Here is a 14,865-nt window from a genome sequence, read left to right on the forward strand (position 1 = left end):
CGTTTTGGTGTATAGTTTTACTTTGTTGAGATTTCTTGTGCCAGAACTGCCCTTTTTCTAACACTAAAAACAAGTAAATCGATTGTTCAATGTCCGCTTTTCGAATAGAATCCACAGCCATTTAAATACTATCCTCACATTATATCCGAATATAACGTCCATTCCTTGGTACCTAGTACCTGTCGTCATGGCACTATCAATGCCGTTGAGATGTAAATTCTTACGCTTTCTGCTCCCAATACTGATCGGTACAACTTTCGGATACTGGAAATCTTCCTGTAATGTTTTCTTTCCGCTCGACCGTTGTCAGAAAGCTTATCAGTTTTTTGAGATAAGGGCATGAATTAAGGGTTCAGTTTAGAGTTCGTTTTGTTTATTTATTTTGGTGTACATATTTCCAGTGTCAAAAGGGCACATCCATGTCAGAAACTGTTAATAATTTCTTCCGATTGTATTAGTATCTTTAGCTCTGATGAGCCGATTGCTAATGTCACATTAAAAGCGCAAAATCGGCACGGTCTCAGTTCCAACAGCGATCTTAGTAAGTTCGTATCGAACGTGGCAGGAAATTTAATAGGGACTGGGGAGCATGGTGTTCAATAACAATCAAAAAAATCTCATCGTTCGTGTTTTTTCAAAACAGAACAGGTTTGTTTTGACTCCTACCTATACAGTGAGACAGTATTTCTTGAAGGATCTTGTAATTCTCGTTGCGCAAATATGGTTTGATTTCGGACTTTTTAAGGGAAAAAAATAGAAAGCTGGCAGTGATATGCAACTATAATCACGTCAAAGTAATCGCATAATCTTTGTAAAGAAGCCGTAAGCACCCTCTTAACATTAAAAGGTCTCGGTACAAGGAGCGTTAGATCACATGTGCATGATTTCAAGAAAAACCTCTTTAATAAATAGTGTAGTTACAAAGGAGAAACTTTAGCGCTGATGAGACACCTATCCAAGATTGTGAAACTGTATCTTAGTTCTCTTTTCGCACCAAAGCCTTTCTTTTTCTCCTTTTGGTTACTATAAAATAAATGTTTTGTTGAACTTTCTCGATTTTGGCGATATCTTAAAAACTGCCTATGAAAAAGGCCTACAAAATAGGAAGGAAAAATGAAAGATTTTTAATATTACAGAATATGAATTGATGTTTTATAAAACATGTGTATTATTTGAATTAGGATTATAGTATATGACGTTTTGCAAATTTTGTTCTAAATGGTTCATTACCACCATTTATCATAACCGAAAGTCTCACCTTTCTTTAAGGTGTAAAATTTCTTATAATCATTATCATACGTTCTTTTCCAAACGTTGTTCCCCCACCAGCTGAGTTTACCTCCCGGGTATTGTACGCATAAGAAGATAATGACGACAGCGATTGCGACACCAGCCTCAACACCAGCTCCCATCACGAAGTTGTACTTGTTGAACCAAGGTCTCCATCTTTTCCTTATGATATTTAGACAGAATGATGTTGCGAAAAATAACGAGTAGTTGTAGGGAGTACTTGGTGGGATGTTACCTGGACCTGTGAAAAAGACAGGAGTATGAATGTGCTTGGCAAACTTAAATTTAGGAAATTTCCATTGAATAGCGTAGACAACCATTGGGAATAATAAACCAATCAAGAAGAACCACATCAATGGATTATAAATACGCCCTGGTGAGAAAAGATATTTGGGTAAAGACCAAATGATGGAGGAATTGAAAACTGTACGACCATTGGCACAAGTGAACCCGTTTGGTTGATCAGTGGTACACAAGCCGTCAATATTATGCATCATCCATTCTTGGACACCAACGTTAACCATACCGGATATGATAGTGGCATAGATTTGAACGGCAAAGATCAAACGTGGTGACACTTTCATGTACATGGCCAATTTCAAATCTCTGCTTAAATTTAGGCCTTGTCTCATGACAATAAACCCATATAGTTTAAATAGCAAGTTCGCCATTGGTCTCAAAGGCAACATATAACCACATATTAGTTCGGTGATAATGTTCAAACCAACGTGCTGGTTAGTCATCGCTTCCAGGATACCTTGTGGAATGAAGTTAACAAGGGAAATCAATATCGCGATAACAAATGCCCAAGCAGGGAACTTAGTGTCGAAACAACAAACTGCAACAAACCCTAAACCTATCATGACGATTTGCAAGACCAAGTACCACCAATCGGGGCAGTCTTTATAGTTTTTGGAATAGATTCTCATGTGAATATCAACACCACCGTTTTTACGATCTTTAAACTTGCCAACGATATCTTTACCATGGTATAGGATACAGTGAACAAAGACAGCAATGACAGCGGCAAAATTCAGAGCGTATGACAAAAGATACGAAAATGGGACGAAAACAGGCGAGTATTCTTTGTACTTCTCGAGGTTGATGGAGTAGTCTTCGTTTAAGATTTTTGTGACGTTGTACTTGCCTTGAGTGTTGTCATAAGTGGAACTTGAAATAACGGGCATGAATTTGGCGTACCAAGTGTTGGTAAAATACAGACATGGTAGAACGATGACGAAAAAAATTAACACAGATGCATAAGTGTTGGCGGAGACGTAAAAAGGTGTGGCGAACACGGAACCGGACATGGCTTGAGAGATTTGAGTGTAGTCGAAGGTGATTGGTAAGGCACCAAGCCCACTTTGAGTACCAAAAATTGTGTTAGCGATGAAATTGTGTCTTGTCTTGGAGCCCCAAAGGACAACGTTGAAATATGACAGCCCAGTGAAAAGAAACCCGGGCACCCAATACCAGACAAAGGACCCGATAAGAATGACCAAGAAGAACTTGTAACGGGGCATCTTCCAGCCGTTGGCAACTGACTTTTCGACCTCTCTGGAGTGCAACGAGTCGAACAACGACACGGAAATTAGCGTTTGAGGCCAGATGGAGCTGGCAGGGTTGACGACCCATCTTCTGGTCAGGCCCGCGGCACCGTAGCCGATCATTTGAGAGGTCCAAACCAACAAGAACTGGTATCCGACGTTCAGTTTCATGTTGTAGAAACTTCCTTGTGCGTTGAGAATGTACATTGCATATGCGGTGGAGGAGGTGAGCGCCACGGCAATGGTGACTACGGCGTGCTCCTTCTTGGTGAAGGGCCCCGGATTCAAATCGAAGAAGGGCACTCTGGTGCACTTCCAATCGGGCAGGAGAGCCAGCATTCTTCCTATGGGATAGCACACGACCTGTGCGACAAGGAAATTAATCTCGAGCGATGGATATCTCAGAGAGAAGAACTGATTGACACCTGCAAACACCACCACGAAGATCGTGGTCAAGAACCAAGTCCGCCAGTGGTTGAGACGGATGGTCGGGTCGTCCTCAATGGACACCGCCGATCTCACCTCAGGGTATGGAGAGTTGGGCAAGTATGTGGGGTCGCCCTTCCAAACGAGGCCCTCCTCCTGGATGGAGTGCCGGTCGTATTTCTGGCTTTCAGGGTCGTGGTCCTCCTCGTCGGTAGTAGCAGTGAGATTGTTGACGTCCTCGTCGATGTTCTTGACGAAATCGTCCTTCTTATCTTCTGTCTGGTTTATCTGGATGGCGACGACGGCTGGCGACCGCGATGTTGAGGGCTGCGACTCTACCGAGTCGACGTCCCTGTGAATAATGGTCATGACTTCAGTACTGCAGTGAGGTCTTCCGCTTACCAGTTTCTATACGTCAAGATTTGTCAAGAACGAAAGTTCCTCAAGAATTGATATATAAATATACATATACATATATATAACATTGATGTATATATAATATATTATATATACATATCAAGATAGCCAGAGAAAAGGGAAGGAAAAAAAACTATCTGAAAAGATAGGCAACTGTCACTCGAACGATTACTAAGGCATTCTCCAAATCATCGACAGTCCTTGTGATCGCTCGAAAACGACTCCTCAGAGTGTTTAATGCCTTGCAGACGGCCATTGTCTCGAAACTGTGGTACAAAAACGCAGATGTGGCGTCTACGGACCGCAGTGTGGCGGGGCAGAAATGAAAAAAAAGAAGAAATATAATATGCAGTCGCAACCGACAGGCGGGAATAGGGACCCGTGCTACCGCTGCATCAGGAACGGTCGGATTCATGCCATGACTTCGTTGCAGGACAGCAGCGAGGTATCGGAAGATAGGATCGGTCCGAGACGGTAGTCAGCGGTGTCCGCCCCCTAAGGCGGCCGTTATCATTGACGTCTGCGAGTTGCGAGGGATATACAGGTAGCGAGAGAAGCCACAAAGGAGCAAAAATCGGCCATAGATAAAGAAACCATCGCAACGCAGCATGTCTCGGGTTGCGCAGCTGGACGCGATAGCGCTTGATAGCGAGTTGTATGGGCAGTTCTGGTCCGAGTTCAACGCGGCCGTCAACACGGACGGGCATAAGGAGGAGTGGGAGTTGGTGATGAATTCACTGGTGTTTGTGTGTGCGACAAGGTTCTTGTCGCAGCACGGTTCCAGCCACACGTACGGGTCTGCGCTGAGCGGTGTAGCTTTCCGATGCAGGAAACGCACCTTGTATGTGGTGACCGTGCTGGCTGGGTACGTGTGGAGGAAGATCACCCACTTTGTGTTCAATGGTTCTCGTGGTAGGAGCCAGATGGCGTGGCTGAAGCTGTACAAGTGGCTCAACGTGGCCTATCATGGTTGCGATGTGACTAATTTCGTGCGGTTTCTGGCGGCGGACGGTGCCGGGGCCAGGTCGTTCTTGTCGCCCGTGTATAGAGTGTTCAATGTGTACTCGACGAGACTGGTTCGTGGCGGCTCTGCATCCGCCTCCGATTTCTACTCGGGCTCTGTGTTTGCTGGATTGGAATACCAGAACAGACAGCTGCTGTGGAACGCACTTCTGGAGCTATTTTCAAAAACACTGCTTACGAAGAGGGGTCTCCTGCCCTTTGCTAAGAGACCGCAGAGGGTGCGGTCGGGCACTGCATCCCAGACGGTGTGCCCCCATTGCGAGCGTTTCCCGACCAATCCATACCAGATTGCTTGCTGCCGGGCGAACTACTGCTATGTGTGCGTCGTGAAGGCGCTGGAATGGTCTTTGTGCGATGCGTGTGGTGCTTCCAAGGCACTGACTGCTGCGCCAGTGTATTGATAGGGCCCATTTTACTACATACATATATATGCATATATGTATATATACCTGTATATGTGGATACTCAATTGTCTACATAAGTCACGTGGTTAAGGGTCTTGTTTTTTTTCTTTCCCATTCTCTTGGCCAGAAAAAGAAAAGAAGAACGAATAAAAGTAGGTATATGGTAGAAGAGGTGCAGGATGGCTGGTGTAGAGACTAGTCGACTAGTTGAGGGACAAGCGAGCACTCAAGGACAGTAGCAGTTTGCATTTTCTTTCCGCCTCTCCTTTTCCATGCAATGTTTCTGCCTCGTCTCATTTGTCACAGGACTGAAAGGTTTATAACGGTTCCCACCTGGATGTTGCGACAAATCAGCCATAACAGCAGGGACTCGCTGCAGAAACAGGTTCTGTTCCTTATTAGCACAAAGGCGAGTTTGAATAACGACGATAAGTTGAAAATACGAAAATACTGGTCCGAAATGGCAGACTACAAGAATCTTCGGAAACAGAGAACCGCCTTACTGGAAAACTCCATCCTGCACAAGATGAAGATCGAAGACTTTGTTGAGTTTATTAACCGCACCAAAAGCTCCTCTATGACCGCGAGAGGACTGTATAGAAGAGAGTGTTTGTACCAGTGCAAGGACGATCTAGCTCTGGTTAACGAAGTGGTCGCCCAGGTTTCATCGGCGAAGCAACTAAAGCCATTAGATACCCCGCTGGATACCATGCGTTGGTCCGTCGATGACGCCTTCAGCACGGCAGACATTGTCATGGCCGCAGACCTTTTCCTGTTGTATTACAAACTATTTACAGATAATGTCCAGCCAGACGAGCCATACGCAAGGAAAATCATATCGGCACTAGCATACCCGAATCCAATGCATGACCACGTCCACCTCGTGAAATATTTGGAGATGAACTCGTTGTTTGAAAAAAGAGTCGGAAACGGCATAAGATTGACCAGATTCCAATTAGAAACTCTTTCCAACAAAGCTCTCGGCTTGAGCGATGACGCTCCTCAATTATGCAAGGCAATACTGAACAAGTTAATGAACATAAACTACTTTCTGACGGCAGAATCAAAGCTACGAGACGACCAGATTTTATTGGCATACAAGTCCATTGACGAAAACTACAGAAGAGGAAATGTGGCAAGCATATATTCTACATGGAATAAGATCAAAGGACACTATGTCTCGATTACTGCGCACGACTCAAGAATCATTTATAAAGTCCTGAAGATTTGTACCCATAATAGAGCTTATAGATCTATATGTAGCGAAATTTTTTGGCAATTGACTCCGGAATATTACTGTAACAACCCTTTACTACTACCTGCAATCATTGACTTCATCACAAAGCGAGATTCTCTGCCGATGGCCAAAGAACTCATGCAAAACATCAGCAGGTACACCTTGCCTGAGAACCATCATATCGTCTGGCTAAACAAGAGATGCCTCTCCTCATTACTAAGAATGCATTTGAAATTCAACGATTCCAACGGTGTAGATAGGGTTTTGAAGCAAATAACCACCAACTTTAGGTCCTTATCACAGGAAAATTATCAAGCAATTATCATTCACCTTTTCAAAACACAAAATCTCGATCATATTGCAAAGGCAATTAAATTATTGGACACTATACCACCCAAACAAGCGATGTTGGCCTATGGATCGATTATCAACGAATTAGTAGATTGGAAGTTAGCTTCAAAGGTTAAATTCACCGATAATTTGATGGCCCTCATCAATGAACTTCTGATGAAAGCTCATGATTTTGACCCCGAACATAGAAGCTCCCTTTGGAATGTCGTTTCTTCCTTATACATCAAGAAGCTCTGTCATTATAAGAAACAGGAGGGTAAATACGTCGGCAATACAGAGGAGGATATTGACTTGGCAAAACTATTATATTTGAATGCTTCAAAAAAAGAAAAAATCCATTGGACAAAGTCAAATTGTAATCCGTTCATCATCTCCACACCAAGTGATGTTAAATTGAAAATAAATAATCAAAACAGATTCGCTATCTTGAGGAATATTGCATTAAGCGCCTTACAGACAGAAAGAATAGATATTTTTCTTTGGGCATGCGCAGAATTGTACCAAAATGGTATGACGATTGAGGAGCTGAGATTGGATTGGAATATCATGTTAAAACATCAATTAAGAAATTCTGAATTTAAAACAAACAAAGAAATTGTCCAGGATATTAAAAAACATGGTGTGTCATCTATTAAGCGTTACTTAAGATAAATAAATTATTAGATGATATTCTTAATGATACAGAATTATGATAAAGACAAATAAAAATTAAAGAACGAAAAAGGTTCCTGTAAATATATAACAAACTTAAGCATTGCATTTTTTTATTTCTGTCGTCGAAAAAACTTATTCAATATTGAACAGTCAAAATATATAATATTCTATTACATCTTTTTTACTACTGCATTATAAATGAATCTATATTTACAAACTTTTTTTACGTTCTTCAGCTCTTCTTTGGAGGAGGCAATAATTTCACACCATTTGATTGTTTGATCGCAGCGTTCGAAAAGTCTCTCACCACGATTTGACAATTCACTTCTTCGCATAACGCCTTTTTCTTTGGCAATGGTACATTCTGCAAAAATTCTAGCCCAGTGCTTCTTTCAAGCGCGTCTAGAGGAACTTCAAAATCAGTCAATTTTGTTTCATTGGATATCGGTTCGTTTGGTAATACAAACGCAGCGACAGCAATATCGTCTCTAGTAGGATTGTTTGTTGGTGACTCGGCAACAATTAATTTAAAAAAATGCGTTGGAACAGCAATGCTGGGTGGGTTGCCAATCACTTCATAACTGACTTTAAATTTGTTCTCAACAGGATCTTTTTTTGGCAGATATAACGGGCCCGTAACGATTCTTACACTCCGATAGTTCTTGGTCAATCCCCTGCAAAAATACTCCAAATGCGCCCAGTAGTCCCTATTGAAGCCAGCTCCTACTTGAGGACACATATTAGATAAATAAAAAGTGTCATCCATAGCTTGCTGAGAAAATTTTGCGTCAGCAGCTGGCGCTTGATGGCCACGATCGTACCCTGACCTAAAATAGTCTTTCAATTTACCTCTAAATTTTTCTGGAATGATTTCATCTTCTCTGAAAAAGGAGTTCTTTCTGTCAGCGTTCCTTGCAGCTAAGGATTCTGGAGTGATATGTTCTAAGACCCAATATGGATTTTGAGTTTGTCTGTTGTAGCACGAAATGAATTCTTCGCGGTTTTGTAGATCATGAATGGGGCCCGGAAATCCATACTTGAAGAATCCGGCAGGATTGATGTTGAATGAATGAGGTTGGACCTTACCATTTGGCTTTTCGGTGACCGGGAACGGTGTTTCAACAATTTGCCCTGGAGAACGTTTGTTTAAAAGAAGGTATGTTAAGCCCGTACCGGCACCTAATCCTACCAAACCAGACAATAATATCCTACTACTCATAGTTAAATTGGCCTTTGGCGATCACACAATTAAGAAATTTGTACTGTATATTTATTCTTACACAGTTCTAGCTTCTATAAAAAACAAAACACTCTAAGATTACTTAATGGCCAATTACACTATTGATATTTTTTTGTTTAAATTTTAGTTCAGTTTTTTTTTCCGCGATGAGCTTTATTTCCGTTTATATGCTTCTGTCTTTTAGTTGAAGGATTTCAATTGAAAGGGTTCTTCGACAGATCCTACAGATTCTGACTGAGCATAAGCATCCATTAAAGAAACAATACTTGCTTTCTGTTCGGGATTTAAAATATTTGCAATAGCACCTTTGAAGGAATTTTTGTCCAATTTGGCCAGAGCCATGATTTCCTTTGCAACCTCTTTGTCCACTTTGTTCATATAAGCCTCATGATATCTGACAAAGAAAGAAAGACATAACGCAATTGACGATGACGCTTTTGAGTTGTCTTGCTTAATTACTTCCCCTGTGAATTGGATTATTAGCTTCATTTCAATGTTCGCTAGAGATAAAGAATCTTTAGCTTGGATATCTTGGAAAAATCTCTTTATGACCAACTTCATCAAGTATTGTAATGACGAGTATTTAGCGGTATTCGATATTATTCTTTTGAAACCTTGGAAAGTAATAGGTTGTGTAGTAGAGTTGTTTAGTGCTTCCAATAGGATATCTGCGCAGCCACTCAGTTCTTGATTGCTTAGATTGGAGTATCCGTTGGACAGTAAAATTAAAATGGTAGCAATTTTGTTGTTTGAGTTTAGTTTATTATAAATCACATCCTTTATTGACCCGTAAAAAATTTCAAGTAACGCAATGTTTTTATCATCCTCAGAGTCTGTAAGTGCCTTTACCAATGCCTTGAAAAGCGGAAGTATAATTGGGATTATCAAGTCGCGATCACCGCATTCATAAATCTTCCCTATGATGAATAAAAGACAGGAATAGAGATCTAGCTTAAACATATTGTCAAACTTACTAATGTTTGACTCGAATGCGATGAACGTTTTTTTCAGCAAATCAATGTCAGTGGTGGATAGCTTTATTTCGTTATTGTTATCATTGCTGTCTAACACATTATACTTGATAAATGGCAGTCTTTTTGAAATTATCATCATTAACAGCCGCAGTAATTCATATAATTTGTCGATATCTTGTAGAAACGTCTCAGGTGTAGTATTGCATTTTGTATAACCAATGATCAAGTCGTTGATGATATCAACAAGTAAAAATTCTTCTTTGCTATCACCTGTAGAAATAAGCCTATCCATTATCCCAACAACTTCAGCAATTATATCATCTTCAAATAAATGTTTGGTGCATAAATTACATTTTAAAACATTATGCAAAGCAGGTAGGACCTGCATCTTAATTGAATGGTCATCAATATTCTTGACGATAGCCTCCAAGCATTGGCTAAACAAAACAAAAATAAAATACTCCAATTCCTCGTTATCAAGAGATCCTAGAATAATGTTAACGTCTGAATCAAGCGTGCATCCAAGTGCCTCTACAAAATTTAACCAGACTGGCTCATATAATTCAATCTTTGTACTTCTTAATTCAATAAAGGTATTGTCTTTCGATTGATTTTTCAATTCCAGTGTAGCGTCATTCTCATCATATTTTATCATCATGTATTCGCGAAGAGAAATGATCCATAATGGAACCAAAATATTCCAATACTTCTTTGTGAAAGAGACGAGTTCTTCGTTTGATGAGGTGATGGACCTTTGTACTACCTCCGCCCAAGCGTCCAAAACGGCAAGTTCAATTTTCCGTTTTGCTTTTGGCGTAACAATGACAGCTTCACCTACATTTATGCTGGAAGTAGAATCTTTCAAATTGCGCAAAAGATCAATCAATAGTTGGGAAATTCTTCCTAGTTTAGTAGGTGGCATGATATTGGAAGCTAGCACTTCAGCGGCAACAGTGATAGCGAAGGATATTACCGTAGGTGAGCTTCCTTTACTGAATGCAGGCATCAACGCGCTAGTTATTTGAGCTTCCTGTTGTTCTAATATCGACGATTCAGGAATCTGAGGATCTCTCATTGATGAGTAGTTCTTGAGCACAAAATTCAAAATTTGTAATCCTGTCAACTTCATATCCTCGCACCTGACTGTAGATCCGCGGAATGAGATTTCAATGAGATCCGCAAGCTTTTTACTCAAAGCAACAAGTAATTTTTCATGTTTTTCGGATTCCAAACACAATGTTAAAATCAAATCCAAAATAACTTGTTTGCTCTTCCATTGAATGCTGTCTGAGCCGAGATCGTGGGTATCTGTATTGGCCATCTGGCTAACGTTAGCTATCGATTCTTCTTCTTCACCTTTTATTTCTTTCTCTGAAGATTTTTGGAGACCGTTTAGCTTTAATAACACTGTCACGTCCCTGTAATAACTTTGAAATAGTCTTCCTATATTCATATTGAAAACCGAATACAATTTGTCGAACCAATGGCTGTCTTCTTCAAGAGTATGCAATATCCATTCGGTAAAGTAACTCCTCACAGAGCGAGAATTTGGAAAAAGCGCCAAATATCTCCAGCTTAAACTTTCCATCCCTTTCATGAATATTTCTTCCATTTGTAATTTGTACAATAATGTGAATGAATCAAAGTTTTCGAAAGCGCTTTTTAAACTCGAAGTACATGGAATAAGTTCATTTGAGCCTGTAAAGGTAGAGTTAAAATATGTGGATCCTATTCCTGTAACTATTGAATTTTTAATTATATTCTTAGAGGAAGAAATGAATATTCCGTAGTTTAGAATGCTTTTCATTTTGAACGTAGCCATATTTTCGAATATTTTAATGCTAATGATATTGTTGAGTGTGTTATTGGAAATCAATAAAGATAAAGTAGTATTCCTGAACGAATCAAGAACCTTAGGATTCAGCTCTAGAAAGTTTGGGCCCACCGTTTCAGCTAAAGTCCTTAAAATTTCACCAATTGCCACATGTGAATTAAATTCTCTATTGTAGTTGCAGCGAAGAGTGGAGCGCCCGTAGGCACCATATCTGTCGTTTATCAGCGCCTCTTCCATAAAATTGAGCAGCATAGATGTTGTTTTCAGATCAATAACCAAGTGCTTCTCAAGGAGAACGTGCATTGCCTTCAATGACCAAGAATGGACCACAGGATGTGGGTCATTTGTTAGCGCAAAAATTACATTAAATGAGGTTTCAAAATTTGCGTATTGTGAATTGTATTTGAAAATTGTTGCCAGCGATAGCACGTGAAACATTCTTAAGTATGGCTCTTCCATATCTGCAACGTTTTTAATGAATATTCTTGATTGTTCTATAAGAAACCTTTGCCTCTCTTCATCGTTATATGTCCGTGCAATAGCGGCTGTAAGTAACCCTATACAATCTGCTTTGATTTTTGTTAAAAAAGTGTCATTAAAAAACTGAATTTTTTTGATAGATTCAATAATTAATTGCCCCACTGTGTAGTCCAGCTCTAAGCTTCTTTCTTGCATAATGTACAAAGCACTATGCAACGCACTACAAACGTTGGCCGCAATTGCAACACTTCTCAACGGGGTAGTCATCTTGGAAAACATTGACAAGTTTAAAGTTTCCATAACAGAGTACTGTATTTTACTATTCAGAAATGGAAATACAGAAGAAAAGAGCTCCATAGAGGAGTCGATTAGAGATGTAGTAACCTGAGGTGCATAACGATCAGTTTGCGAGTAAGATCCGGATCCATATAGTAGGATCAATGAGTCCAGAGATAGAATTGGAGAAATTGGTTTTGATATTTCCTTCTCGAAAATGTTGTACCAATCGTAATCCTTAGATGGCCAGTTTCCACTAATTGATTCGTCATATTTGTTAGCAGGGGACATTGACAGACTTGCAATACGGTCGCTAGCTATCTTACTAGAAAGACCAAAGGCGAAACCATTGTTTTGACGGAGTAAAGAATTTATTGAGGATTCTGAGACGGCGTTATTTTCTAGATCGTCTTTATTCCCCACCTTCTTGTTACGAATGTGTTTGAGGTTGCTTAAACCAGAAGAGCTTGACTCTGTATAGAGATTGGGATCTGAGAAATTCTTTACGATTAATATTAGTAACGAGCTATTGAAATCGCCACTTATGTACTTTTCTAATTTGAGGTAAACCTGTAGGATCCTGTTCTCGTTGTGCAATAGTGCATTGTCGATGTTTTTAGATTTCAAATCAACGGAATGGTTGAAATTGGAACATTTAGTCAACAAATATGATACTTGCTTGGCCATATCTTTGTCAATTTGGGTATTACTTAAATACGTCAATAAACAGGTCAAGGCGTGGTTTCTTATTTCCAAATTCTTGTACAATTCATCCTCGTCGTGATACGTGTAAGTGTGCGTTAATAAAACTTTCCAGAAAAGAAATAATTGAGATGTTTGTAGTTTCAAATATTGTTCATCTTTATAATTCATTAGTCCGATCAATAGTATCCAGCATAAAAGACCTTTGAAGTATAAATTGGAGGATGTAGACGTGGTATTGTTTTTAATGAATGAAGTGGAGAAAACCGTAATTCTCATAATTAGCTCGTACGAGATATAGTCGCTCTTGGCGTCTTTAATCAAATTCGCTATAATAAAAGCATGTCCATGATTTCTATAAAAGACAAACTTTTCAGTCGATTTGAAATCACTGGATAACGCATGTAGAGAGTTTTCTATAGTCTCCGAAAGATACTCCGGACAATTATTGAGGAAAACTCTCAAAATTTCCATTGTGTGAACACGGATTGTAAAGATTTCACACGTGGCCAATTCAACTAGTTTATCTCTAATTTCTTTAATAGTATACTCCTCAGTGGCAAATGTAGAGTTCAAATCGCGTATTAAAACATACGTCAAATCTAGTTGTACTAGTGTAAGCCACTGTGTGCCAGGCTTAACATCAACGCCGTACTTTAAGCTTTTCGCTGAATCCGTTTTAGAGGAATTCAGGTAAGAATCCGAACAACCTAATATATGATATAGCACTTGAGTTTTAGCAGTGTCACTCAGATGTGGTAATATGAATTCATGCATATGTTGAAAGTACCTCAAATACCTTGTTAATGTGTTCATGCTTTTATTATTCACTTCGTAATCACTAAAGATCTGACTTAAAGATAGCACTGTATCAAGGTATTTTGAGTTACTCAGGAAGGTTTTGTCAGCAAGTAAATTTAAACTAATAAAATGTATAATAGATTCAAAACAACCGCTTTTCACATCTCGAGTGTCAGAATTTAGAAAAATTCTCACGTAAATCGACCATACTTCTTGCAAAGTTAGGATCTCTTTTGAGAAGTAATAATCAAATAAGATCTCCGCTAAAGACTTTGCCGTAGAGAGACGTGTCTTATCGTTGGCAAAACCATAAACCCCTATCTCGCCCTCCGTAAATTTAGAATATATTGTTTCTAGGATATCATGAGCATGCTCTTTGATAAAAGCTGTTTGTTTGAAATGAGCCACCCAACATTCTATCAGTACAGACACAAAACTCACTGGGAAGTCCTTTTCATCCGAATAAATACTGTCGAAAACGGTTTTGGATAGCTTTGAGAATTTTGCATATGTAGTTGGATCTAAGATTTTGTCATCATTATTAGAATTTCTTAGGATCGCATTAAACAGTTGAAGTAGTAACGTCATAAAAGTTGCATGGTGATATTTACTCTTTTCCATGATCTTTTTCAAGTTTTTGAATACTGCACTAAACAGCAATGGGACCAAAGATGAAACTTCACTTCCAAAAATTTCAAATAATTGAATCAAAACGGTACATGCAATATCTTTTGCAGGTGTGTATATATACTTCTTTTTCTTCATTGTTGATTTTTTTTTTTTCTTCGTTTGGTTAGGATCATTAATTTCGTCATCGATCAAGACATCCTCCTCACATAATACATTGGTCAGAAATGCAGAGGAATCGAATACCATCCCAGGATGTTCGTCTTTTAGACATTGTGTGGACATTGCATAAAGCTGAGACAGGCTGGTGAACACCGAGTGCAGCTCTAAAGTATCCGCATCCTCTAATGTTGTGGTATATCTTATAAATTCATCCAATTGGTTATGTATGTCTTTAACCTCCTGTAATTCAGCGTCACTGGCGTCCTTCAAAGATATCACCTTCTCCAAATTGGCAGTTATCCACGTTAACAGGTCATGGCCGTGATCTGTTGACGTTTCTATGAGTTCTCTAAGAGACTGATTTCCCATTATTACAGCCTACGTCTTTTACTTTCTTAGTTTTCTTATAGCTTAGTTAAT

At 39.5% G+C, this 14,865-nt stretch overlaps 5 protein-coding genes across 5 annotated transcripts; 2 read left to right on the forward strand and 3 right to left on the reverse strand.

Moving 5' to 3' along the window:
- Positions 1-1,226: 1,226 nt before the first annotated feature.
- Positions 1,227-3,632, reverse strand: OPT1 (oligopeptide transporter OPT1; the record flags this gene model as incomplete). Its single annotated transcript, XM_018365931.1, has 1 exon — positions 1,227-3,632. The coding sequence occupies one exon, from the start codon at positions 3,630-3,632 to the stop codon at positions 1,227-1,229; it is 2,406 nt and encodes an 801-aa protein (XP_018221137.1).
- Positions 3,633-4,288: 656 nt separating this feature from the next.
- Positions 4,289-5,104, forward strand: PEX2 (ubiquitin-protein ligase peroxin 2; the record flags this gene model as incomplete). Its single annotated transcript, XM_018365932.1, has 1 exon — positions 4,289-5,104. The coding sequence occupies one exon, from the start codon at positions 4,289-4,291 to the stop codon at positions 5,102-5,104; it is 816 nt and encodes a 271-aa protein (XP_018221138.1).
- Positions 5,105-5,384: 280 nt separating this feature from the next.
- On the forward strand, positions 5,385-7,346 carry CBP1 (Cbp1p; the record flags this gene model as incomplete). The annotated part of the gene is made up of 1 exon (XM_018365933.1): positions 5,385-7,346. The coding sequence occupies one exon, from the start codon at positions 5,385-5,387 to the stop codon at positions 7,344-7,346; it is 1,962 nt and encodes a 653-aa protein (XP_018221139.1).
- A 235-nt stretch (positions 7,347-7,581) lies between these two features.
- NUC1 (ribonuclease) lies at positions 7,582-8,568 on the reverse strand (the record flags this gene model as incomplete). Its single annotated transcript, XM_018365934.1, has 1 exon — positions 7,582-8,568. The coding sequence occupies one exon, from the start codon at positions 8,566-8,568 to the stop codon at positions 7,582-7,584; it is 987 nt and encodes a 328-aa protein (XP_018221140.1).
- Positions 8,569-8,769: 201 nt separating this feature from the next.
- On the reverse strand, positions 8,770-14,814 carry LAA1 (AP-1 complex accessory protein LAA1; the record flags this gene model as incomplete). The annotated part of the gene is made up of 1 exon (XM_018365935.1): positions 8,770-14,814. One exon carries the CDS (start codon positions 14,812-14,814, stop codon positions 8,770-8,772), a length of 6,045 nt encoding a protein of 2,014 aa, XP_018221141.1.
- Positions 14,815-14,865: the final 51 nt, after the last annotated feature.

This window comes from Saccharomyces eubayanus, chromosome X, assembly GCF_001298625.1.
Source record: "Saccharomyces eubayanus strain FM1318 chromosome X, whole genome shotgun sequence".
Lineage (NCBI taxonomy): Eukaryota > Fungi > Ascomycota > Saccharomycetes > Saccharomycetales > Saccharomycetaceae > Saccharomyces > Saccharomyces eubayanus.